Source organism: Rattus norvegicus, chromosome 16 (genome assembly GCF_021556685.1).
Source record: "Rattus norvegicus strain SHRSP/BbbUtx chromosome 16, alternate assembly SHRSP_T2T, whole genome shotgun sequence".
In the NCBI taxonomy this organism is placed as follows: domain Eukaryota; kingdom Metazoa; phylum Chordata; class Mammalia; order Rodentia; family Muridae; genus Rattus; species Rattus norvegicus.
The window spans coordinates 17,920,369-17,948,133 of record NC_141549.1 but is presented as its reverse complement, the minus strand read 5'-3'; the positions used below and the strand labels follow the sequence as shown (position 1 = coordinate 17,948,133).

The window sequence follows — 27,765 nt, the reverse complement described above, 5'->3', positions numbered from 1 at the left end:
GACAGGAGCCGATCTGATGCAACACACAGCAGGGTCTTTATTTCATTGGAGCTAGCTCGGGCCCCTCCAATGCACCGCTGTCACGCAGGACAGTTTCGATGGGGGTGGAGGGGCTGAATATCTATAGGGCAAGGCTTTGTAGTAACTTGTAGTAAGCGAGGGGAGTGGTGAGTGTGCAAACATCTAATTGGAAAGCTACTGCGGCCTTTGACATAATTGTCTGGTATTGGGAAAAACCTAATTTCTGCTGCCTTCTGCACCGGTGGTCATTACCCAGGGGGTGGGCTTGTAACCTGTGGGTGTAAGTTTGTTGGGGGAAGAACTTGGAGACGCTGGTCTTGTTGAGGGTGTAACCTGAAAATGCTGGTCTTAGTGGGGATTAGCCTAGAGGCTGGAGCTAGGTTTTGTTTTTGTTGGGGGGGGGGGGGCGACTTGGAAACTAATGCTGGGTACCGGCCTGTTAGTTTACCTGAGTTCAGACTTAGGTCAGGTTCTCTAAAATGGAGTCTGAACTTAAAAGACTTGGCCTTAGGACTACAGACTGTAAGTCATTCCAATAAATCCCCTTAATATATAGAGACATTCCGTAGGTTCTGTAAGTCTAGAGAGCCCTGACTAACACGCATGCCCAGTTGCTGTAATGGCACATCCTCAAAAGTAAGCCTGTGGTGATTTGGGTGAGGATGACCACATAGGCTCATGTGTTGGAAACGTTTGGGAAGGGTTAGGTAGTCTGGCTGTGGTGGCCATTCTTGGTTTTCAATTTGACTACATCTGTAATTAACTAAAACCCAAGCTGTTTGACATACCGCTAAGAAAATTTTCTTGATTAGATCATCTGAGCTGAGAAGAGCCATCTCTAATCTAGGCCACACTTTTTTGAAATTCAACCCAGAATTCCACCTACAGTTAGGATTAGGACGGATCATTCCACTTCAGTTAATTTATTCAGATAATCCCTCACGGGTGTGCCTTGCCTCCTGGGTGACAATATTAATTTTCATGTTCCTTAAATCCTTCTACCGCTCAAACACCTTCCACAGCTCCCTGTGGCTCACATGAGGCGTGTAACCTGGATGTTTGGTGAAGCTCACACAAGAGATTTTTATTCCTGGAAAAGCGCAGGCCGGGTGGGTGAATGGGGCAGTTTCCAGGCCAGCTGTGGGGTCAATGCGCTCCTGCGCTGAGAGGCTCCACCCGCAGCCACAGCCCACCCTCTGCACGCAGGATCAGCTCTGGCTTCCTGCGTGGTTCCTTGTCATCAGGCAGGACACGGAAGCGTAGCAGAGTCAGCGCCAAAGCCACTTTCATCTCACTCATGGCGAAAGTCTGTCCTATGCAGTTCCTGCAGGAGGGCGGGGTGGAGACTCTGACTGTGCCCTACATCCTACCCAGGACCAACACTGCACTAGAACCTGGCCCGAGGCTGAGGTATCTGGGATCACGAACGGGCATCGATATCCTCAGATAATACCCCAGTTTAATAACCGAACAGGCCAGGGCTGGCCTTAACACAGAGAAGGATTTTTCACCTTCCCAATTCCCCAAACCTTTGCACAATTCCTGTGCAGGGAGGCAGGGAGGAGCCACTAACCTCCAAATACCCCAACTCCCCCTGTCCTCATGTCAACCCTAGACCCCTCCCCCTCAGTCCTGGCCTCACCTGGGCCCAGCCGAAAAAGGAATAAAAGCCAGGGGTGACCTGCCCTCGCCGTTGTCTGCATCAAAGCGGAAGGGGTTATACACCTGCAGGAGACATGGAGTCATGACTGACTGGTGAGGACCAATTGCCAGCGTAGCCAGCAGCAGAGCCCTCCGTGTGCAACGGAAGGTCAGAGTTGATTTATCTACCTCCTGGGATGCAGCGAGGAGTAGTTAGAAACCCTGGATTCCATCCCAGCACCAGCATAAAACTGATGGCTACAAACCTGTCATCCCAACAGGAGGATCAAGGACTCAGGGTTAAATCCTGTATAAGGACTTCCAGGTTAGCCTGGGATACCTGACATCCTGCTTCATAAAACCCATGACTGGGGCTGGGGAGGTAGCTGAGTTGAAAGAGCAATGACCTCATTGGCCCTGAACCCCATCCCCAGCACCATATAAAAACCAGGCGTGCGGGGTTGGGGATTTAGCTCAGTGGTAGAGCGCTTGCCTAGCAAGTGCAAGGTCCTGGGTTCGGTCCCCAGCTCCGAAAAAAAGAAAAAGAAAAAGAAAAAAAAAAAAAAAAAAAAAACAACCAGGCGTGCTTCTGGACCCCTGTCATCCCAACATGGAGGACGTAGAAGCAGGAGGCTCCGAAGTTCATGGTTATCCTTGGCTACAGGTTAAGTTGAAGCCAGCCTGAGCTACACGAGACCTTATCCAACAAACAACCAAAAAGTCGGTCCCCTTGAGAACCCCAGCCCACAACATAGAAGCCTTAAGAGGGGCAGCACCTCCGGGTCTGGCCACACAGCTGGATTGTGATGGGTCCCGAAAATACTTATTCGGCAGATGACGCCTGTGGGGAAAATGAACCAATGAAGACAAACTGCTGGATTCACGGTCTGCCCAGAACCCTCCTCCCTGACGCTGCGCGCACCTTTAGGGATGACCCGGCCATCTGGGAGCATAATGTCTTGAGTGCAGCAGCGGGAGATTGCCGTGGCCGGAGGATGCAGTCGCAGGCTCTCCTTAATGCACATGGTGAGGAATGGCAGCTGGGCCAGGTCGTCCCTGAGGAAAAAAAAAAAAAAAAGAAATAGTTAATCGTACCAAAACTGAGAGAACTTCAACACCTCCGTGACCCAGTGAAACCTTCCTCCCTGTAGTAAATGCCAAGATGGATGCAGTGCTTGATGAAAGAAGTGCTCGAGAATTGGAAAAACACAGGCTAACTAGATGGCTCGGAGAGGAAAAGCAGCTGCTTAGGAAGTCTGGAGACACGTTTGAACTCCAAGAGAGACATTAATTAATTAATGAGTTAATATATGCAATTTTTTAAAAAAGCGAAAACGGAGTCCCAACAATGGAAAGACTGAGACAGGAGGATTATGAGTTCCAGTCCAGCCTTGGGCACACAATGACACTGTGTCTCAAAAAACATTCATTATTAATTAACTGTTGATTAGCTTACGACTAATTAGCTTAATTGTGTCATTCTTACTGGTAAACTTATTAATTAATCGAAAGCTTTTTAAATCAGATACTTAATAAGAGTACCAGAGAAATCTTAGGCAGGTGGCTTTAAAATCTTTTTCTGAGAGAACAAAAGTATAACAACTCAGGGCTGGCTTACTGTTCGAGAGGATCACAGTTCAGTTCTCAGCACTGCAGGCAGCTCAGGACTGCCCCATACACCCCAACTCTAGAAGTTCTGACGCACTTTTCCAGCCTCTGTAGACACTGCACTCGCACGCAAAGACCACCCCCCCCCAACACACACACACATATATAATTTTAAAATAAAAATAATGTTTAATTTAACAAGTTGCATAAAAATTATTCATTCTGGAAAAAAGAGAGAAACCTAAATGCAAAACAGTAGAAAGAAGATAACTAGATTTAAAGCTTTGCTTTTGTCATCGTTGCACTAGGAATGCAATTAGCCAAGGTGGGGGATAAGGAAGGAAGAGATATGGCTGGTGGTACAAGGGTGAATGTGCCCTTTCAGCAGAGAGAGGCATTGTGGGTGATTGTTTTGCCTGACTTAGGGCTTTACTGCTGTGAGCAGATACCATGACCAAGGCATCTCTTAGAAGGACACCATTTCACTGGGGCTGGCTCACAGCTTCAGTGGTTCAGTCTGTTATCATTATGGCAGGAAGCATGGCAGCATCCAGGTACCATGGCACTGGAGGAGCTGAGAGTTCTACATCTTGTTCTGAAGGCAGCTAATAGGAGATCGGCTTCCAGGAAGCTGGGACAAGGGTCGCAGTGACACACTCCCTCCAACGAGGCCACACCTCCTAAGAGTGCCACTGCCAGGGGCAAGCATATTCAAACTACCAGTTTGATTAGCCACCTAGAATAGCTAGGCACATTCTAGGTAAGTGGTCTAACACCAAGCCACATCCACAGCCCCAGGCAGAATCCACGGGAAAACATTAACAACTAATCAAGAGCCAATGATGTAGCTGAAATCTTTAATCTGTCTTCTTTTGGTATGTTGTGATTATTTAAAATTTCAGGACCTGCAGCTGAAAATCTGAACTACAGAGCGCACCACTCACCCCTGTGGCACATCACCACATCTTCTTCCAAAAGGCTGCCTGGTTGCTAGTTTTTTGTTTTGTTTTGTTTTGTTTCTTCATTTATGTATCCCTCTGTGATAGTTTGTATATGCTCGACCCAGGGAATGACACTATTAGAGGGTGTGGCCCTGTTGGAGTAGGTGTGTCATTGTGGGTGCGGGCCTTTAGACAATCATCCTAGCTGCTGTAGAACTCTCAACTCCCCCTGCACCATGCCTGCCTGGACGTTACCATGTCCCCACCTTGATGATAAGGGACTAAACCTCTGAACCTGTAAGCCGGCCCCAATTAAATGTTTTTTATAGGAGTTGCCTTGGTCATGGTCTTGAGAGATAGAGGGCTTTTTTTTTTTTCCGGAGCTGGGGACCGAACCCAGGGCCTTGCGCTTCCTAGGTAAGCGCTCTACCACTAAGCTAAATCCCCAGCCCCGAGAGATAGAGTTTTAAATTAGCCCAAAACTCAGCAACAGGACCTGACTCAGGAAGACAGATTGTTAAAAATGCAAGAGAACTACTTTGCTTATCACCCGGTGTGAGTAACAGTTCTTTGTTCTGCCCCATCGATGTTTATTTAAGCCCCTACTTGTGCCTTCCAGCCATTGCATTCTGCAGAGAGCATTCCTGGAAACCCAAGCCTAAGCAGAGGTGTTTCAAATGCAGATGCTTCATCAATTCTGACAAACTTTTAAAAATAATGAGGACCTGAAGACCCGACCCTTCTCCTGATTTAGTAGTACTGTTCCAGGAACCAGGGGGCCATAAAACCTGGCGTCCCCTTATCTCCTAGAGCCATAAAACAATCCTGTAACTTGGGGTACACTCCCCTTTGACATCCCCCCATCCCCTGGGGCTCACAGCCTCTGCCTTTAAATACTCTTTCTTCCAGCCTCTTGGGGTCGACTCCTCTGTCTCCTGCGTGGGATACGTGTCGTGTCGGCCCGGAGATCTCTATAATAGGTCTCCGTAATAAACCTTGCCTTTGCTTATTACATCCAAAATGGTCTCTCTGTGTCTGGGGTCCGCAATTTCCCGAGACTTGAGTAAGGGTCTCTCTCTGCATGGGATCTTTCAGTCTCTGTTCACAGCAGTAAAACCCTAAAACAGAAGTTGGTACCAGGGACTGGAGTACTACTGTGATAGGCCTGACCATGCTTTTGTTTGAAAGAATGTGGATTTGGGGACTTTGGATTTGGAAAGCAGTAGAATGCTTTATAAGGGGGGTATAATGGCCATCCTAGTAGGAATATGGAAGATTTTGTTGCTGTGAGTAATATGAACTATGCAGACCTGGCCCAAGAGGTTTCAGTGGAGAATTTCAATATGTGACCTAGAGGCTGTTTTGTGGTATTTTGATGACGAATGTGGCTACTTTTTGCCCTTGTCTGAAGAATCTGCCTGAGGCTAAGGTGAAGAGACTCAGATTAATTACAAAGGAAGTCTCAGAACCGCCCATCATAGACTTTGTTCTCTGCTTAAGTCTCATGAAGAGTATTTTAAAGAAGCATAGCAAGCTGAGAAAGGAAAACATATATGGTTATATTTTTTATATTAAAAATTAAAGTGGGCTGGAGAGATGGCTCAGCAGTTAAGAACACTGACTGCTCTTCCAAAGGTCCTGAGTTCAATTCCCAGCAACCACATGGTGGCTCACAACCATCTATAATGGGATCCAATGTCTTCTTCTGGTCTGTCTGAAGAGAATGACAGTGTACTCACAATAAATAAATAAATAAATAAATAAATAAATAAATAAATAAATAAATCCTTTTTAAAAAAATTAAAGTATTAAAAGGAAACCAGGAAGTAAGATGGAGCTGAATCCTATATTCTAGGAGATAGTAGATAAAAGGAGTGGGATCACCAGGCATGGTGGTACACACCTGTAATCCCAGGAGATAAAGCCAAACAGATCTCTGGGTTCAAGGTCAGCCTTGCACAAAGCAAGTTCTAGGTGAAGAAAAACTTAAATCTAGGTCTGGTGGTACACAGCTTTTATTACAAGAGCTAGGCATACAGATCTCTGAGTTCAAGGTCAGTCTACAGAGCAAGATCCAGGACAACCAAGCTTAGGCAATAAGGAGTTGGAAAACAGAAAGCTAGTGGTAATGTAATAGAAGAAGGGAGTGGGAGGGAGGAATTCCAGCTCTTGCAAACAGCAGAACTTGGCAGCTTCAGCATGACTGTGGCTTTAGAGTCCAGAATAGAAGGGACTACTGGGACAATTGATGCTGGTTATCTAGAGCTAAGAATTAGTGGTGATTAAGAAGATTTCACTGCTGGGGCTGGGGATTTAGCTCAGTGGTAGAGCGCTTACCTAGGAAGCGCAAGGCCCTGGGTTCGGTCCCCAGCTCCGAAAAAAAAAAAAAAAAAAAAAAAGATTTCACTGCTATAGTCTCCATCTGTGTTATCTGCGCACAGAGCTAAGGCTGTTCACAGCCCTCCAGACCCAAAGCCTGCCCAGAGAGAACTTGTCTCCCAGGAGTGCTCTCAGTCTTAAGCCCAGAGGTGAGACCCCACTTTAACTCCTCTATCTGTCCAAAGAGGGACCCACCAGGAGCACACAGGACACAGGAACCACAGAGCAGCCTGCGACAGGATCCTTCCAGTTTCCATCTGCACCCAGAGCTAAGGCTGTTCACAGCCCTCCAAACCCAAAGCCTGCGCAGAGAGAGCTTGTCTCCCAAGAGCACTCTCACTCCTAAGATCACAGGCCCACAGGAGGGCCAAGATTCAGTCAGAGACAGCAAGACCAACTAACATCAGAGAGAGCCAGATGACTAGAGGCAAGCACAGGAACCTGAGTAACAGGAACCAAGATTACTTGGCATCGTCAGAACCCAGTTCTCCCACTACAGCAAGTCCTAGATACCACAACACACCAGGAAAGCAAGATTTGTATTTAAAATCACATCTCATGGGGTTGGGGATTTAGCTCAGTGATAGAGCGCTTGCCACGCAAACATAATTCCACTGCTAACAACAAAAATAACAGGAAACAATAATCATTATTCCTTAACATCTCTTAACATCAATGGACTCAATTCCCCCAATAAAAAAACATAGACTAACAGACTGGATACTTAAATAGGACCCAGCATTTTTCTCAATACAGGAAACACACCTCAGTGACAAAGACACACAGTATCTCAGACTAAGAGGCTGAAAAAAATTTTCTAAGCAAATGGTCCCAAAAACAAGCTGGAGTAGCCATTCTAACATCAAATAAAATCGACTTTCAACCAAAAGTTATCCAAAGAGATAAGGAAGGACACTTCAGGGCTGGAGAGATGGCTCAGCGGTTAAGAGCACTGACTGCTCTTCCAGAGGTCCTGAGTTCAAATCCCAGCAACCACATGGTGGCTCACAACCATCTGTAATGGGATCCGATGCCCTCTTCTGGTGTGTCTGAAGGGATCAACAGTGTACTCACATACATTAAATAAATAAATCTTTTAAAAAAAAAAAAAAGGGAGGACACTTCATGCTCATTAAAGGAAAAATCTCCAAGATGAACTCTCAATTCTGAATATCTATGCTCCAAATGCAAGGGCATCCACATCCTTGAAAGAAACCTTACTAAAGCTCAAAGCACCACATTGCACCACACACAATAATAGTGGGAGACTTCAACACCCCATTTTCATCAATGGACAGATCATGAAAAGAGAAACTAAACAGAGATGCAGTGAAATTAACAGAAGTTATGGACCAAATGGATTTAACAGATATCTATAGAACATTTCATCCTAAAACAAAAGGATATACCTTCTTCTCAGCACCTCATGGTACCTTCTCAAAAAATTGAACATATAAGTGGTCAAAAGACAGGTCTCAACAGACACAAGAAGATTGAAATAATCCAACAAGTCCTATCAGATCACCATGGACTAAGGCTGGTCTTCAATAACAACAAAAACAACAGAAAGCCAACATACACATGTAAACTGAACAATGCTCTACTCAATGACAACTTAGTCAAGGAAGAAATAAAGAAAGAAATTAAAGAGTTTTTAGAATTTAATGAAAATGAAGACACAAATACCCAAACTTATGGGACACAATGAAAGAAGTGCTAAGAGGAAAACTCATTGCTCTGAGTGCCTGCAGAAAGAAACTGGAGAGAGCATACAGTAACACCTTGACAGCACACCTGAAAGCTCTAGAACAAAAGAAGCAAATTCATGCAGGAGGAGTAGAAGGCAGGAAATAATCAAACTCAGAGCTGAAATCAACCAAGTAGAAACAAAAAGAACTATACAGAGGATCAACAAAACCAGGAGTTGGTTCTTTGAGAAAATCAACAATAGATAGATAAATACTTAGCCAGACTAACCAGAGGGCACAGAGACAGTATCCAAATTAACAACATCAAAAGTGAAAAGGGAGACATAACAATAGACACTGAGGAAATTAAAAAATTATCAGATCCTACTACAAAAGCCTTTACTCAACAAAACTGGAAAATCTGGATGAAATGGACAATTTTCTAGACTGATCCAGCTACCAAAGTTAAATCAGGATCAGATAAACCATCTAAATAGTCCCATATCCCTAAAGAAATAGAAGCAGTCATTAAAAGTCTCCCAACCAAAAAATGCCCAGGACCAGATGGATTTAGTGCAGAATTCTAAGAAGACCTAATACCAATACTCTTCAAACTATTCCACAAGATAGAAATGGAAGGAACACTACCCACTTCATTCATTGAAGCCAAAACTACGCTTATACCTAAACCACACAAAGACCCTACTAAGAAACAGAACTTCAGACCAATTTCCTTTATCAATATTTTTTTTTTTGGTTCTTTTTTTTCGGAGCTGGGGACCGAACCCAGGGCCTTGCGCTTCCTAGGTAAGCGCTCTACCACTGAGCTAAATCCCCAGCCCCTCCTTTATCAATATTGATTCAAAAATACTCAATAAAATTCTTGCAAACTGAATTTAAGAACACATCAAAGTGATTATTCATCATTATCAAGTAGGGTTCATTGCAGGGATGAAGGGATGGTTCAATACACAGAAATCCATCAATGTAATCTACTATATTAACAAACTCAAAGGAAAAAAATAGATGGTCATCTCATTAGATGCTGACAAAGCATTTGACAAAATTCACCACCCCTTCATAGGAAAAGTCTTGGAAAGATTAGAAATTCAAGCCCATATCTAAACAATAGTAAAAGCAATATACAGCAAACCAGTATCCAACATCAAACTGAATGGAGAGAAACTTGAAGCAATCCCACTAAAATCAGGGACTAGACAAGACTGCCCACTCTCTCCCTACTGGAAGTCTTATCCAGAGCAATCAGACACCAAAAAGAGGCCAAAAGGATACAAATTGGAAAGGAAGAAGTCAAAATATCACTATTTGCAGATGATATGATAGTATACTTAAGTGACCCCAAAAATTACACCAGAGAACTCCTAAACCTGGTAAACAACTTCAGTAAAGTGGCTGGATATAAAATTAACTGAAAAAAATCAGTAGCCTTCCTCTATTCAAAGCATAAACAGGCTGAGAAAGAAATTAGGGAAATGACACCCTTCACAATAGTCACAAATAACAAAGTACCTTAGTTTGACTCTAATGAAGCAAGTGAAAGATCTGTATGACAAGTCTCTGAAGGAAGAAATTGAAAATCTCAGAAAATGCAAAGATCTCCCATGCTTTTGGATTGGCACGATTAGTATAATAAAAATGGCCAACTTGCCAAAAGCAAACTGTAGATTCAATGCAATCCCCATCAAAATTCCAACTCATAGAGTTAGAAAGAGCAATTTGCAAATTCATTTGGAATAACAAAAAAAACCCAGGATGGTGAAAACTATTTTCAACAATGAAAGAACTTTTGGGGGCATCCCTGACCTCAAGCTGTAATCCAGAGGACTCATGATAAAAACTGCATGGTATTGGTACAGAGACTGGCAGGTAGATCAATGAAATACAATTGAAGACCCAGAAATGAAGGCATACACTTATGGTAACTTGATCTTTGAAAAAAGAGCTAAAACCATCCAATGGAAAAAAGATAGCATTTTCAACAAATGGTGCTGGTTCAACTGCAGGTCAGCATGTAGAAGAATGCAAATTGATCCATTCTGATCTCCTTGTACAACGCTCAAGTCCAAGTGGATCAAGGACCTCCACATAAAACCAAATACACTGAAACTAATAGAAGAGAAAGAGGAGAAGAGCCTCGAACACATGGGCACAGGGGAAATTTTCCTGAACAGAACACCAATGGCTTATGCTCTAAAATCAAGAATCAACAAATAGGACCTCATAAGATTGCAAAGCTTCTGTAAGGCAAAGAACATTGTCTATCGGACAAAACAGCAACCCACAGACTGGGAAAAGACTTTTACTAATCCTACATTCAATAGAGGGCTAATATCTAATATATACAAAGAAGTTAGACTCCAGAGAACCAAATAACCCTATTTTAAAATGGGGTACAGAGCTAAACAAAGACCTCAGCTGAGGAATATCGAATGGCTGAGGAGCACCTTAAGAAATGTTCAACATCCTTAGTAATTAGGGAAATGCAAATCAAAACTACCCTGAGATTCCACCTCACACCAGTCAGAATGGCTAAGATCAAAAACTCAGGTGACAGCAGATTCTGGCAAGAATGTAGATAAAGAGGAAGACTTCTCCATTATTGATGGGATTGCAAGCTGGTATGACCGCTCTGGAAATCAGTCTGGAAGTTTCTCAGAAGATTGGACATAGTACTATCTGAGGACCCAGCTATACCACTCCTGGGCATATTCCCAAAAGCTGCACCAACATAAAACAAGGACACGTGTTCACAGAAGCTTTATTTATAATAGCCAGAATTTGGAAACAACCTGGATGCCCTTCAACAGAGGAATGGATACAGAAAACGTGGTGCATCTACAAAATGGAGTACTACTCAGCTATTAAAAGCAACGACTTCATGAAATTCTTAGGCAAATGGATGAAACTAGAAAATATCATCCTGAGTGAGGTAAACCAATCAGAAAAGAACACACATGGCATGTACTCACTGATAAGTGAATATTAGCCCAAAATCTTGTAATACCCTAGACACAATGCACAGATCATATGAAGCTCAAGAAGAAGGAAGATAATAATGTGGATGCATGGGGATCCCAATGGATGGTTTATAGAAAGGCCTGAAGGAGCTGAAGGGGTTTGCAACCCTATAGGAAGAACAAAAATATCAACCAACCAAACCCCCCAGAGCTCCCAGGGATTAAACCCCCAACCAAAGAATACAGATTGTGGGACCCATAGCTCTGGCCATATATGTAGCAGAGGATGGCATTGTCTGGCATCAATAGGAGGAGAAGCTCTTGGTCCTATGAAGGCTCTTTTCCCTAGTATAGGTGAATGCCAGGGTGTTGAGATGGGTGAGGATGGGTGGGAAGGAGATTTCACTGAGGTGAAATCTTCTGGGTAGTGTTTTCTGAGAGCACAATGATGCTGTGTCCCAGAGAGAGCCAAAGTGATACCTTTTGCTATAGCTGGACTTGGTAATGTATAAGAGTTACCCAGGTGGTATTAGTTTAGAAAGCATGAAGGGGTCATGAAGAGCAGCTGAGGCTTGGCACTGTGAGAGACCAAGGAAGGCCATTGGTGAAATTGAAGCCTAAGTTGCACTTGATGGCCCAAGGCTGAAGGAGTCATGCAAAGGATTTGAGGCTTGGCACCATGAAGAGAGCCTGCGAGAAGCTATTGGTGAAGCCTAGTTGCAGCAGAAAGACCCCAGTGTATTGGAGATGCCAGTCCATGGGATGACCACCAAGTATAGCAGCGGCAGTGATCAACCTGAGCTTAGCATGCTACAGAGGACAGAATTGGAGAACTGATGCCAGGCCTTTGGAAGAGCCCAGAAGATCATGTGTGGATCCCAGACACTGAAACAAACAGCTGTACCACTGAAGTTGCCTGGGAGACCCCAAGATGTTCAAGATGCCAGAGTCATGGTCTATCTGCTGAGGAAAGCTGCTAACAGGTAGTGGAAACAGCCCAGGAGAAAGAAGTGTGTTGCAGCCAACAAAGATGAAAAAAGGAGTTGGAGATCTGAAGACCGCCTTGAAATCAGACATGAAGATGTAGAGTTTGGGGTTTGCCCAGCTGGTTTCTCATCTTGCTTTGGGGGTCACAGTTAAGTGATTGGATAAATCTCAGAAAAGACTTTGAACTTTGGACAGTGTTGAGACTGCTATAAACAATGGGGACCTTTGAAGTTGGACTAAATAAATTTTGCATTATGCTATGTTTAGGTATGGCCCCTATAGACTCATATGTTTGAAAAAGCCTATGGGGGCCAGGGAGTGGAATGTGATGATTTGTTTATGCTTGGCCCAAGGAGTGGCAGTATTAGAAGGTGTGGCCCTGTTGGAGGTGTGTCACCATGGGTGTGGGCTATGAGACCCTCATCCTAGCTGCCTGGAAGTCAGTCTTCTGCTAGCAGCTTTCAAATGAAGATGTAGAGCTCTCAGCTCCTCCTGCACCATGTCTACCTGGATGCTGCCATGTTCCTGCCTTGATGATAATGGACTGAACCTCTGAACCTGTAAGCCAGCCCCAATTCAATGTTGTCCTTATGAATTTCCTTGGACATGGTGTCTGCTCACAGCAGCAAAACCCACTAAGGATGCCTTTTTGTTTGTTTTGATTTTTTACAAGTTTTAAATTGTGTACGTGTGCTTATGTGTGTAAGTGTGTACATGTGTACCCACATTTTTATGCAGGTGCCCAAGGAGGCCGGTAGCCATGGACAGGGTCTTGCTATGCTACCCAAACTTACCTGCTTTAAAGGATCCTTTTGCCTCAACTTCTTGAGTAAAAGGACTAAAGGTGCTCCCTAAGACACACAGTTCACCTGATGTTTCTAAGAAACTCCAATAAACTAAGTTAAAGATTTTTTTTTCCGGAAGACCAAAGACTTGTACAGTTAAGTCAATCTGAAAATGAAAGATTAAGGAAAACTTTGAAGAATCCTACAAGGACCTTTATGATACACACAGCTGACCTGCCTCTCCTTTGCTCAAACACTTCCCCTGGTTCCTGATTACCCTTGGGTTAAAATTAAAGTCACTAACATCGCTTTTCCAGTCTATTGCCACTGACCTCAGTTGCTGCCATCTTGATTCCTCACAGGCCCACCACAGGAACTCAAGTGCACGTGATACACGTACATGCACACACACGCATGCGCACACACATACCTTCTTTCTGTCTCCCTCTCCCTCATTTCCTCTCCTCCCTCCATCTCTCAAAGCCTTTGTACCCCGTGCAGATGCAGGCCTGATCCTCTCTCCTTTCCTCGGCCATCTTTTCTCTTCTCTTGGGAAAAGAGCCAGGAAGGGGGCTCAGAAGTACTCCGGCACCTGACTTACCATTCAATCTCCTCAGGCTCACGGTCCCTCAGGAGCTCCCGCACCTCCTGCCGGCAGCGCTCCTGGTATTCCGGGTGCTTCGCCAGGTTGTACAGGATCCAGGAGAGCCCACTGGCCGTGGTGTCGTGGCCTGAAAGGGGTCTCTGGGCTGCTTCAGCACCACCAAGTGGACAGCACTAAGGTGGCTCGCCCCAACCCGCCGGGAAACACACAGAAGGGGAAGAAATCCAGGGTCCACAACCTTGTGGCCAGGATGCCTAGACTTCCACTCTCTCTGTAACAGTTCACAGAAACACTCACTCACCTCCAAACATGAAGGTGTCAGCCTCTGCTCGGATGTCCTCATCGGACAGAGCCTCGCCATGTTCATCCTGAAGACAAGGCAAGATGCAAAATGGCGCCCGTTGTAAGGGCTCCTGAGGCACCTAACCCAGGACAGTCTCTAAAGACCCCTGACTCTTCTGGATACCCGTGCCCACTACACCCCTGCACCTGTGTTCATCACCAGAGTCCCCACACTAGTGACATCACCCTGGGTGCCAGCCTCTTAGCATCTGAGCCTTGATGCTTAAAAATAGATGGTGTTAGCCAGGGCCAAGAAAATGCACTTGCCACTCAAGCCAGAGGACCTGAGTTCAGACCCCTGCACCCACATAAAAGCCAGACATGGTAGCCGCTGCCTGTGAACCTGGCAGTGAACAGGCAGACATAAGTGGATTCTTGGAGCTCATTAGCCAGCTGGTGTAGATGATCTGTGAGCTGGTTCAGTGACAGGCACTGCCTCAAGACAAACAAACAAACGAAAAGCTGGTGGAATAGCTCAGCAGATAAAGTCAGTCACCATCAAGCCATTAGTTAGATACCAGGGACTCAATAGTGAAAGGAGAAAAACAACTCCTTCAAGTGTTCTCTGACCTGTGAGCACACATGTGTGGCGCATGTGCACACTCTACCAACCAACCACTCAATCAAATAAAATTTAATCAAAAGGCAAGGTGGAGGGGCCGGAAAGATGACCCAGTGGTTCATGTGCTATTCTTGCAGGAGACCAGGGTTCAATTCCCAGCACCCAGTTACTGGCTCGAACTCCAGGAACAAGAGATCTGAAGCCATCTTCTGACTTACATACATGCAGACAAGACACTCATAACATAGAATGAATAAATCTAAAACCGTTTTCTAAAAAAGCAAGATGGAGAACAATGAAGGAAGACACACCCAGGGCCGACCTCTGTTCTCTGTATGAACATGCACACATGAACACAGACCCTCCTACACATACATGTGATGCATGCACATGTTTAAAAACCACTACCTACACAGATGAAAGGGTTGCGCTGCCCACTAACCGAAGCTTTGCCGTCATCCCGGATACTGTTACTGCAGAGAGAGCTATTCTGCCCCTGGGCACCGAGGCTACTGTCCACAGTGCCAGAGGAAGATGTATGTACTGCACAATGATTCTAACTCGTAAAACCCTAGGTTCTCCAGAGCATGAGCTATGGAAGTTCCTGTATTATCATTGCTAAAGCCAGGGATGCATGCTGTCCCCTGCACTCCTATCCTCAAACACCTTCCATGGATGCCCACTGCCCAAGATCCACCTCTTTTCTTTCCCTCAACTCTTTTTTTTTTTTTTTTTGGTTCTTTTTTTTCGGAGCTGGGGACCGAACCCAGGGCCTTGCGCTTCCTAGGTAAGCGCTCTACCACTGAGCTAAATCCCCAGCCCCCTTTTTTTTTAAAGAAAGAGTCTCATGTAACCCATACTGATATCAACCTCATTCTGTAGCCAAGGATGGCCATGAACTTCTGACCCTCTGTCACCAACCCATGAATGCTGGGATGACAACAGGAGTCACCAGGCCCTGTTTACAACGTGCTGGGATGGAACCCAGGGCCTTGTGAGGCTAAGTGAGCACTATACCATCTGAGTCCTATCCTCAGCCCCAGAGGAGTGGAGAATCAGCTCTCATTGTCCCCTCGTACGGGCAAGACTCTGTCCCTGACTGTGGTGGGAAATGCCACTCACCCACCATGACTGGGTCTCTCCAGCAGATGCATGAACCTTTCTACTTTTTAACCTTAACAACAGCAAAGGCAGGTGACCTCTGGACTTTATTTCCTTCTCAGCCAGGCCTAGGTGAGTCCAGGTACCTGGGGTGATTGCTAGGGTCTGGGCCTGACAAATGGGCATGAGGAGAATTGGCATGGTTGGTATTCAGGGTCTCCATCCTGCTCTTTTTGCTGGGTATGTGCAAAGGTTTAGACTTGTAGTTCAAATGTTAAAACAGGGCTTAGAGTCCCTCCCTGGTCTGAGTTGGCTCAAAGGATCTAGATACCAATGCAGAGTTCCAGACACCTTAGCTTGCCAAGTGGTGAAGGGCTTGGGGCCAGGTTCCATGAGTGGAGCCTACATAGGGTCTAGGACATAGTAAGGGCAGAGTGTGCTTGGTTTTGTCACATCACAGTGTCACTCCAGCCTCAGTACCCCCCGCCCCTGGTCTGCCCCCTTCAGGAGCCCACCTTGCTCAGCAGTAGCACGTCAATGAAGTCCAAAGTCTTGGCCTTGGCCTTGGCTTTAAGGGCATCATCACCACCCTGATCAGGGAGGGTACGGCGCCGCTCCCGGATGACAGCATCCGTGAAGTCATGCACTAGGCGGCAGGCCTTCCGGAAGCGCATCCCATCACGGGTGAGGTGATAAAACAGGTCCACATACAGAAGCAGACTCTGGTGCCGTCTGGCCACTAAGGCACTAAGTTCTAAGATGGCAGTGATATATTCACTAGGCTTCCTGGAGGGTGCGAGCAGAGCAGAAGTGACACTTTAACATATATGAACACTGAGAAAACACCTCAGCAGCCAGGAGCTGCTGCCCACGGGGAATGGAGAAACCAAAAGCATTTGTTCACTCTTGACACCATCTTGGACTTTGCCCAGTAACCATGGCAACCAGAGCAGAGCAATACAGTGGTACTCAGGTCTATGGTGATAGTAACAAACCAATCTGTACCTCCTAGTAGATGGAGGAAAGGAGGGCAGGAGGTCCCCACCTGAGACTTCAGATATTTCTCTGTCCCCTACCACCTGCTGCAAGTGACCTTGCTAGATGCCAGAGTGTCTAGAAAGTGGGACTCCAAGTACATCCATGATGTCAACATTCACAATGGGGTGGGACTTGGTGATAGTGTAGCTGTTTGGGGGTTCCCCGCAGGAGCATGTCATGTCACATTGTCATCCTTCTGTAACTGCTCTCCTGTGCTTATGTGTAAGTCCAGTGAACCTGCAAAGGAAGTTCCTGGGAGGAATGGCAGTTGACCTTGTGACCCTTCTGCAAGGCTGATTCAAGGACTAGAATTTCAGTAACTGTGGAGTTGGGACGTGTTAGGTCCAGAGTCTAATTACAATTTATCTTGGGATGTCGTTAGCCCCCATAAAAGTCATCGTTCCTTGCCCATCTCTGTGTCTAGCCTAACATCCTGTGGCTTTTGGAATGTAGGAACTTAACAAAACCATAGTTTCCACCAGCCGTAAACAGCTAAGTGTGTCATCAGAAAACAACCACAATAAAGACTCCTCCACTTACATTAACCCACATACCTGATGTCTCCATCAATAGATTCTAAAGGTGTCTTGGTTTATGACTGATTTGTTGGGTTTTTAATTTTTTTTTAGATTTATTTATTTTATTCAATGTGTGTCTTCCTTAAGGTTTAACTAAAGGTTTTACTACAGTGAACAGACATCGTGACTAAGGCCACTCTCATAAGGACAATATTTGATTGGGGCTGGCTTACAGGTTCAGAGGTTCAGCCCATTATCATCAAGGCAGGAGCATGGCAGCATCCAGGCAGGCATGGTGCAGGAAGAGCTGAGAGCTCTACCTCTTCATCTGAAGGCTGCTAGCAGAATACTGACTTCCAGGCAGCTAGGATAAGGTGCCTTATAACCCACACCTACAGTGACACACCTACTCCAGCAGGACCACACCTCCTAATAGTGCCACTCCCTGGACCAAGCGAATACAAACCATCACAATGAATATGAGTATGCATATGTATATGTATGCAATGAATATGAGTATGAGTATGTGTGCATGTGCATGATGTGCCTGCCTGAAGCTCACAATGGTCAGGAGAGGGCAGGCATCAATCCACTGGAACTGGAGCTATGGGTGGTTGTGAACTACCATGGTGGTGCTAAGAACTGAACCTGGGTCCTTCACAAGACCAGCAAATGCTCTCAGGTGGGGACTAATGAGCTCCTCCCCCATATCTCTACTTTCAAGCCCCCTGTTCTCCATGCTCCAACTTTGAGGTACTACTTCATCACAGGAGACAGATGATTGACTGAAGCCTATGAGACCCTGGGTTCTAACAAACCTTTCTTCTCTTGATGTTGACTGTCTCAGACAGGTTGCTATAGTAAGAGAAACCTATTACAAACCCAAACAAACACCTTCAGTGTTTTCCTTGAAATCTCGTAATGAAGTTTTCCAGAGTACTTAATATTGAGCCACTATCTCCCACCTCCCCCATAGCCTCGTCTGCAAAGTACCACTTCACTGTTGAGTGCAGACAGCGTCTCCATACTGTCCAACAATTGCACCTCCTGGAAGGACCACTCCCTCTCTCTCCTCCAGGCTCCTTTAATGCTATTTCTGAGCCACCTCCCCCAGGACAGCCCTTCTCCTCTGTCTGTCCAGGCCTCCCTCCCTTGTTTTTAATGGGCCAGGTTCCCAGGCTAGCACAGGTACTCACTCCTGGCAATTGCTGTCAAAGCTGAAGACGCACTTCTGCAGACTGTCCAGGGTCATGAGGCTGATGTGCTCAAACATGTCCAAACGGGCACTGCCCTGGGAGGCCAGGCGCTGCCACTTGGCCTGGCCAGAGAAGACAGGAACAAAGCTTGGTCTCGATGCTCAGAGCTTCTTTCCTACCCCAGTCTCCAGAAAGGAGCCCCTTAAACTGCCTCTGCTTTGATCTGATTTGCTGTGTGCCAAACCAACGCAGAACCAGAGCTCCACCATCCCTAGATTGCTTCTTTAGCTGGGTGGACTTGAACAAGCTCCCTGATATGTCAAACCTTTAGATTCACTCTTGCTGGGCAGAAACACCCTCTACTGAACAAGCTTGTCAAAGTTAAAGCAGACAGTGGCTATTACAGAATTAGCCTGTGGGACCATGCTTGACACACAAGTTGTTCAGTCAGTGTTATCTTCCCTGTTATACATTTATTTCAAAAATATCCCTGGTTTACTTGTGAGACAGCTCAGTCAGGAAAGTACTGACCATCCAGTCATGAAGATCTGAGTTCTATTCCTAGAACTCACAGGGGTTTTTGTTGTTGTTTGTTTGTTTTGTTTTTAAGTAGTATGATGACCGGGATCTGTAATCCTAGCCACAGAGAACTGGGACAAGAGGAAGGTCCCTAGGGCTCAACAGCTAGCTGTCTTGGTTTAATTGGTAAGCTTCAGGCAATGAGAGAACCTGTATCAAAAAAAGCACAGTGGATGGTGACTGAGGAAGGACACCCATGCACTCACACACATACACACGCACAGACACAAAAACTTGTGGTGTGTGAGAGGTGACTGCTTCTGGTCATGAGAAGCCTTTCTAGGATACCAATACTTTACTATCCTATGGTTCCTTACTTAGGTCATTTCTCAGAACAACAGTTACTTCCTTGGAAAAATCCCAGGCTTCCTTGAGTTTCCTATCACAGAAGATCCCAGCCTGGCATGACCACTCATGCCTTTAATCCCAGTGTGCAAGAGGAAGAGACAGGACCCCCAACACAAGGTGGCTAGGGAGATTAACTATATCAGTGAGCTCAGGGTTTGATTGAGAAACCCTGCCTCAATGAATAAGGCTGAGAGGGAGAAAGAGAGAGAGAAAGATTCCCAACAAACTTGGGTCTCCACACACATACTTGTGAATATATATACACACATGCACATATGCCACACATACATGTGAAGAGAAGGGAAAGATAGAAGCCTTTAGTGACTTCTGTCTTCTCTCATTCTAGTGGAATCTTGTGTCATGGGAACACTCCCAAATGCCTTCTGGAGGGAAAGAGCCACAGGGACAAAAGTCCCTTCTGGAACCAAAAACTTTTAAAGATTTTTTTTTATTTATGTGTCAACATCTGTGTCTGTGTATGTGCACATGGATGCAGTGCTTATGGGGGCCAGAAGAGGGCATCAGATCTCTTAGAGCTGAGGTTACAGGAGGTTGGTTGTAAGTCACCCAATATGATAAGAAGCCAACTCGGGTCCTGAGGCTGCTCTATCTAAATCAGCCTGGAGTTGACCAAGTCCTCAACGTGAACATTCTGAGCCAGAATCAAGGGGCATTCCTCCTGCCCCTCTGATGACCACATGCCATGATTAACAAGAAAACCAACCCACTGGCCTATATCTCTGTCAGCATCCTCAGCCCTTGTTGCTTCCAACCAAGGAGTTCAGAATGATTTGTTCCTCATCTGTATTTTCTATGAAGTCTTCACCATGTTCAGCTTTAAGGGTGACCGTGTGGGAAACTAACTCCTTCTGAGTGCCTACTGTGTATGGGGACCTGAGTCCATGATATTATGACAGGCACAATGAAGAGATTTTAACCCCATTTTGCAGTTGTGGAAACTGAGGGTCAGAGAGAATTGGCGATGACCCACACAAATGATCCGTGATGATTAATGCTGATTACCAACCTCACAGAACACGGAATTACCTAGGAGACAAGCTTCCAGGCATAACTGTGAGACATATTTCCATGCAACTCTGTATTAGGCTACCCTCTGGTCATGCCTGTGAAGGGTTATCTAAATGTAATGGCTAGGGGTTGGGGATTTAGCTCAGTGGTAGAGCGCTTGCCTAGGAAGCGCAAGGCCCTGGGTTCAGTCCCCAGCTCCGAAAAAAAAAAGAACCAATAAATAAATAAATAAATAAATAAATAAATAAATAAATAAATAAATAAATGTATGTAATGGCTAGTTTTGACTGTGAACTAGCCCCAAGTTAGAGTCACCTGGAAAGAGAGTCTTTCCATGAGTTTTCTAGATCAGGTTGGCCTGTGGGCATGCAGATGGGGAGTTGTCTTAACTGTTAATTGATGCAAGAAAGCCCAGCCCACTGTGGGTGACACCATCCCCTAGGCAGAGTGGGCATGGATCCATGTGTTTGTTCACTCTGCTCTTGACACATTCAGTTCCCACTTTGACTTCCTTGAAATGACAGACTTGAGCCAAACAAACCCATCCTCCCCTAAGCTGCTTTTATCACGGCAACAAACATGAAACCAGGACTAAACTTAGTTGGGTTAACTAATTGCAAAGGATGCCTCATCCCTGGGCTGAGCTCCTGGGTTGAAGGAAAAGGAGAAAGTAAGCAGAGCAACTGCATTCATCCCTCTTTGCTTCAGCCACTGTGACTCCCCAAATGGATGGATTGTGGCCTTAAACTGTGAGGAACTAAACCCCTCCTCCCTGAAGTTGCCTCTCTCAAGGTATTTTATCACAGCCTCCATCTGAGCGAGGGCTGGAGACCAGATCTGTTACAGCCCCTTCAACCCCCAGTCTCCAGCTGGGGACTTGGGTCCCAGGGACTCACGTGCATGATGTTGGTGCTGTCGTTAAAAATCTTCACATAGGGCTTCAGGATGTTGAAATGGAAGGCAGGTGTCAGCATGCGACGGTGGCGGCTCCACTTGTCACCAGTACTCAATAGGAGGCCATCCCCTGATGGAGCAGCAAGGCAGTAGGCAAGGACAGCATCTTCCCCGCACCCAGAGGGTGTTCCCAGCCCCTCACCTGTAGGTACTCACCCAGCCACGGCCTCAGGAAACGGTAGAAGACTCTGTCCTTGGGGGCAACTGAAGCTGGTTTGAACAAGGACCATCAGGAGCCATGGCAGCAGGGAGGGCACGGGAGAGCTAAGGGCCCTCAGCCTAGTATCTTCACACTCCCCTCCCTCCAAGTCCACATGGTAGGTTTGGGGGCAGGGACAGAGGGAGACAAGAGGGACAGACAGACATCAGCACTAGAAAGAGAAGGCTCAGCCTGACACGGCGTACACACTGCAGCACACCTTCACGTGGCTACCACATGGTCTAACCTGTTCACCCTGCCAAGCGCAGTATCACACTCTGCAGACCTTTCCAGAGACTCAGTGTTCCTGTCTACCCCAGCATGTGCTGACATCTCCTGACCCAGTCATATGACACGACACACATAGACTGACATGACCAAAACACCCGTGACCTGACCCAACTGACACGGATGGCTAAACACACCCCATGGACAGGTCTCAGATGTGATTTCTGGGCCAGGCGTGGAACACGCCTTGAATCTCAGTACTCTGAAAAGAGAGGCAGGTGGATTTCTGTGAGCTTTAGGCCAGCCTGGTCTGCATAATATTCCAGGCTAGGCAGAACTACACAGTGAAGATAAAACATAGTGTTTGGGAAAATATAGTTTTAGAGGAGAAAATGTTGTCCCACCCTTCGGACACTCCAAACACAACCAGGAGGAAAAGACTATTTCTAACACCTCAGATTAAAGCCAGTCAGAACCCAACATATCCCAATTGTTTATGGCCCCACAGAGAACCATTGTTGTAAGAGCCCAAGTGAGAACCAGGTCCATCCAGATAACAGCACACAACAGAAAGATTAAAGACATCACAGGGCATGCTCCAGACAGGAGACTCATGGCCACAGAGGAGTCAGATGAGTCTAGATGCAGCACAGCAGGCACATTTCCTGTGGTAGACTGCACTTGAGGGTCAAGGGCATGCAAGCTGGAACCAGCATGGTATCTACCTGGAGCCAAGATCACGGGCTTGATGAAGGCAGGGTGGAATATGCGGATAACGGGGTGCCACGGCCCCACCCACCAGCAGCAAACATCCCTGAAGGTTCTCGACAGGCTCTGGATGTACAGGAGCCCTTCCTCTGAGCTCTGGATCTGTAGAAGAGGACCCGGTGTTTGCCTCTCTGAGCTGCCAGAGAGAACAAGTAGGGTAGACCACCACAGGGAGTCCCAGGCATTCCATTCAGGACTTCATCCGCAATGCTGAGCCATGCTCCCCCCTAACTCTCCCAGCCCTCCACCTTCACCCCCACCCACACACATCTCAGTACTAAGACAGAAGACACATCCTCACTTCGGCTCCTAAACACTATATTTTATTTCATTTCATCTAATTATCTTATTTCTCTCTCTCTCTCTCTCTCTCTCTCTCTCTCTCTCTCTCTCTCTCTCTCTCTCTCTCTGTGTGTGTGTGTGTCTGTGTGTGTCTGTGTGTGTGTCTGTGTGTGTCTGTGTGTGAAAGCCAAGCAAAGGGTGTTGGATCCTGGAGCTGAAGTTATAGGCGGTTGTGAGCCGCCCATGTAGATGCTAGGAAAGGAATCAGGTCCTCTGCAAGAACAGTCATGCCATTTCTTTGGAACTACAACACTTTCTGTATTATTCTGCCCTGCTTTTTTTGTTCCTAGTTCTCATATCAAAAGGCAGACATCAATACCATGCAACAGCCTGAAAAACCTACCACCTTGACATTTCTTCTATCAAATAAACAAGTTTGCCATTTTTTAAACACAGTCTTGAGGCTGGAGAGATTGCTCAGTAGTTAAGAACATTTGCTGCTCTTGCAGAAGATCCTAGTTTGAATCCCAGCACCCCACTCACATGAGGCAAATCACAACTGCCTGCAATTCCAGTTCCAGAAGATGCAGCACCCTCTTCTGGCCTCTCCTCAGGCACACATGCACAGATAACAAATAAAATAAATCCTTAAACTCAGCCTCCCACAAAGTTTCAATCAGGAACAAAATGTCCATAAGCTCTGTGCAGGGTGCTACTCAGGAGGTGACTATGAGAGTTTTCCTGGGATCACACACCCCTACTCACCAGAGAAAGGGAGCCCACCACAGACCAAGAGTAACCACTGCACCAATGTCCGATTTAGCCAACCAATGAGTTTTCCTGGGGTCACTAACAGGGCTATGGGATAGTGCTTACTTACAAGAAACAGGTGTGACTCAAAAGGAGCTGCATCTCCAGAAAGCCCACCCCACCACAGATGATGCCCCCACTCTGACGTTCCTGAACAAGTGCCACCCTAAAATCTCTCTGAAGCTTGCAGACAAGTCCACATTCCAAATACCTTTCTTTGCACAGTTTGGCTGGTCAGAATTTCCACCCAACACATGTTTACCCCCTTTGTACAGTTCTGTTTAGGCCCTCAAGAATCTTCCAAGTTTCTATTCTTTCTGATTGTGTGACCTTTTGTTTACCTCCTAAGACTTTTGAGCCCCCCTTTCTGGAGCAAACATTTTTCAATTTGGAAGGAATGTTGCAATTTGGAGGAAAATGCCACAAAGCAAGTGTCCTGTACTCCAATTAACAGCACAGTGTTGTTTTTTTTTTTCCATCTACGACTCATGAGCACAGACATTACCTCATGGATATAGTCATTACCTCATGAGCACAATCATTACCTCATAAGCAAAGTCATTGTGTCATAGATACAGTGATTACCTCATAGACACAGACATTGCCACATGAGTACAGCCATTATGTCATAAACACAGTCACTACCTCATGGGCACAGACATTACTACATGAGCACAGGCATTATGCCATGAACACAACCATTACCTCATAAACTCATAGACACAGTTATTACCCCATGGGCACAGTCATTACCTCATGAATATAGACATTACCTCATGGACACAGTCATTACCTCATGGTATAGTCATTACCTCATGAGCACAGACATTAATTACCTCATGGGCACAGACATTACCTCACTAGTGATAGATAGTCACTATCTCATCAGATTCTTGACCTTTGACTTCCTCCATAATTACCCATTAAGTTCTTTGTTGGTTATTTTTATGAACTTATGAGCAGAGTACCTGAGAGAGAAACTGAAAGGAAGAAAGACTTATTTTGCTCACAGATTCAGAGCATTTAGTCCACGAAGGCTCATTCATATCCACCTGATATTTTACATCATGGTGACAAGAGCCTATGGTAGAGGGTTCTTTACCTCACATGGACAGAAGCAAAAAGAGATAAAAAAGAACAGAGGACAAGATACCCCCAATGATCTGTCCCTAATGGCCTATGCCTCCCAACTACACCCCACCTCCTGAAGTTTCCAGAACCTCCAAAATAGTGTCACCAGCAGGGCACTCTCCACAGGCAGGTTTGGTATATGAACTTGTTGTTGAATTGACGAGCAATAATTTTCTCTAAATTGAAACATTCCCTCTGGGAAGCTGAGGTAGAGGAGTCTGAGAAGGTGAAGAAGGACAAGACTTCTAAAGTCCTCTCCAGGTTACAGAAGTAGGAAACAACTGCTGTGGTGGATACTGGCCAGCCTGGGACCTGGAGGACGTTCTCCAACCTGTGAGCTGCTCACAAGTCATTCATGGAGCTCCTGAGTCACCATCCTGCTTTTGGGTCCTCCCTGCTTCCATAACCCTCATCCACCTCTCTTTCAGTAACTCCAATAAAGTCTCCAATTCCCCAAGGCGAACATTAGTAAAAATGATCACTTAGGTCTCACCTAGTCTCCTCATCTGGGCTTAGCAGACCTGTGTGGTGTCTCCCTGGGAAAAGTCTTGTACAATGATACTCAGGCCATACGCTGTGGACATGTTTCCTTCAGCTTGGAACACTCTCTCTTGCAGAAGGGAAGGTCACAAAGACTCAGTAAGCTGGTGAAACTTAAAACTCAGAAAGCCTACTAAATTAAGAAGACTAAGTAGCACATGCCCTAAGGGGTATAATACTAAACGATTGCAGGGTTGGGGGAGGGGAACACTCTTTGGTGGAGCTGCCGGCATGTTGAGCAGGGAGCTATAGGGATATACAGTTTCATGAGTCATCACCCATGCTGGGATTGACTTTTAGTGGTGCAGCTGCCTGAGTCACCTCTTATATGGAAACCCAACAAACTCCATAGCCAATCAAGAAAGATCGAGTGAAGTTGTTTCCTGACCCTTTCCTGGGTTCTTTGTCCCAGAGGAATAGAAGAGAGTTCATGTCTCCCCAAGAAAGGTCCCTCAACACTGGATGTGTAGCTTGGCTTTGGAACGTGGATTTTCTCATCCTGGGGAGCAGTCTCAGCATCAGGGGCCACCACAAGAGGAAAGTAATATTGGGGGGATAGTGGGTAGTAGTGTTGTATCAGGATGCCCAAGATATCTCATATTTCTCTACATGGCCTATTTTGATATGGCACTTGTCCCTCCAGGCCTAAAGGGCTGTCATTTTCAACTTCTGGTAGTCATGGCAACTATAGCAGCACACTAGAGTAGTAGCCAGGTCAGAGGGGATGGTGAAAGAGCTGTCAGAACTCCTGAGGGAAGGTCAGTGGGACTCTCTTCCCCCAGCAGAAGGTGATCTTGGGATATACTACAGCATATAAGAAAAAGGGATTTTAAATCAGGACTCTGTGGTGCAGCTTCCATAAGGTTGTCACCCATGATGGGTGGGACCTTAAAAAGATACAGCCAGGGGTTGGGGATTTAGCTCAGTGGTAGAGTGCTTGCCTAGCAAGCACAAGGCCCTGGGTTCGGTCCCCAGCTCCGAAAAAAAAAAAAAAAGATACAGCCATTTTGGGTCACCCATGATCCCATAATGTCATCTGTTCTCTGTAAAAAACTCCTAAGAAGCCCATAGTTCTCACCAAGCTGGACACGGACGGACGTGTTATGTTGGTGCCCACCTGGGACAAATACAGACAGACTTGTTCACGTCTCCCCGAGAAAGTTAGCAAGACGCATCTGGGGAACTGTAGTCTTGGTAGACCCCAAGGGAGCAGAGGTGACCTCTAAGTCTCCATCAGGATGGCCACTCTCACCTGTCCTCTGTAGACACCAGGCTCTGGCAGCCTGTGTGTGGCCCTGCTGAATCTCTGTACACCTGGCACTGTGCCACTTACAAGGAAAGCAAATGTCTCCAAATCACACAGAGGGAAAACCAGGTGGAAGTCGATGCCCAAGTTGTGCTGTGGAGGGTGGGTTCTGAGAAGGCTTCCAAAAGGGGAAGCAAGTGGCTGGTTCATATCAAGATTGAGCAACAGGGCTCGTTGGTACATCTCAGTGGAGAAGCTAGCCATAAGAGGAAGACGCTGAAGAATGGGGGGTTAGGAAATCAGCTCTCAGAGCTCCCCTGGACCAGTTACAACCCTGGGTGTGCCTGGGTAGGGACTGCAACTCATTTCTGTGACCAGTGGGAAGCCAGAGATGAGCTGAAAAAAAAAATGGTGTAGTGGAGACTGGCCTGGTCTCCCTCAGGAGGCCTCACATCCAGCACACTAGAACCTGGGGACACCAGGGTCTTTACTCTGTGGAACCTCGCTGGTGACATGCCCACATCTGCAGGGAAGACAGGCTGGAGAAGGACTCACAGAAGACACAGTGTGGGAAAGGCTCAGGACAGAGCATCTGTGAATGATGGCATTCTGCTCTCCTAGGCCCCAGCACGGCCCTGTGTCCAGCTCCCTGGGCCTTGTTCCAGGCCTCTCACAATTCTTTCCACCCTGACACCCCAGGCCCACCTCACTGCCACACTCACCAGGCCTAGGTGTCCAAAGAGCCAGTTTCGTGTGGGGGGCTGCGGAAAACGGCGGAGGCGACGAGAGTTCTCAAAGACAGCATAAACCTGAGGCAGGATGTAAGCCAGAAGACAGGAGGCCCCAACCAGCAGCAGCAACAGCCATGGAGAGGCTGCTGTGTGCCCCAGGCCCAGCCAGGACAGGCTCAGCAGTGGCATCCTGCAGAGTAAATGCACACAGGATGAGATCCTGGGGCATGGAAGAGGGCGGGGGGTGGGGGGGTCTGGACAGTGCACAGGAGCAGGGAACCAAAGAGTTGGAGATAAGGCCTGAGGAAGTAGGGAGACCCAGGGCAATATATGGGGGCAGGCAAAAAGGGGAGAAGAGGAAGAGAAGGAGAAGGAGGAAAGATATTGATTAGAGTCTGAGCCATGGACTATTAGCCAGAAATTAACGTCTGCTGCTGACTTCTTGTACTGCCCCAGCCTGGGACCTCTCAACCCCACTGGTACCTTCTCTCAGGAACACTGTGTTTCTCAGGTCTGTCTCTCCCCTTCTCT

General features: G+C 46.3%; 1 protein-coding gene across 2 annotated transcripts; it reads right to left on the bottom strand.

Annotated features, from left to right (window-relative positions):
• Window positions 1-14: 14 nt before the first annotated feature.
• Window positions 15-27,765, bottom strand: Cyp4f18 (cytochrome P450, family 4, subfamily f, polypeptide 18; the record flags this gene model as incomplete). 2 transcript variants are annotated; one of them, NM_001393771.2, is given in 13 exon segments in its annotated part: window positions 15-1,345; window positions 1,664-1,746; window positions 2,439-2,503; window positions 2,585-2,718; window positions 13,630-13,759; window positions 13,934-14,000; window positions 16,153-16,423; window positions 18,390-18,511; window positions 21,242-21,369; window positions 21,456-21,509; window positions 22,452-22,596; window positions 27,226-27,424; window positions 27,718-27,765. In NM_001393771.2, coding segments are annotated over 12 exon segments (1,575 nt in total). In that variant the 3' UTR covers window positions 15-1,167.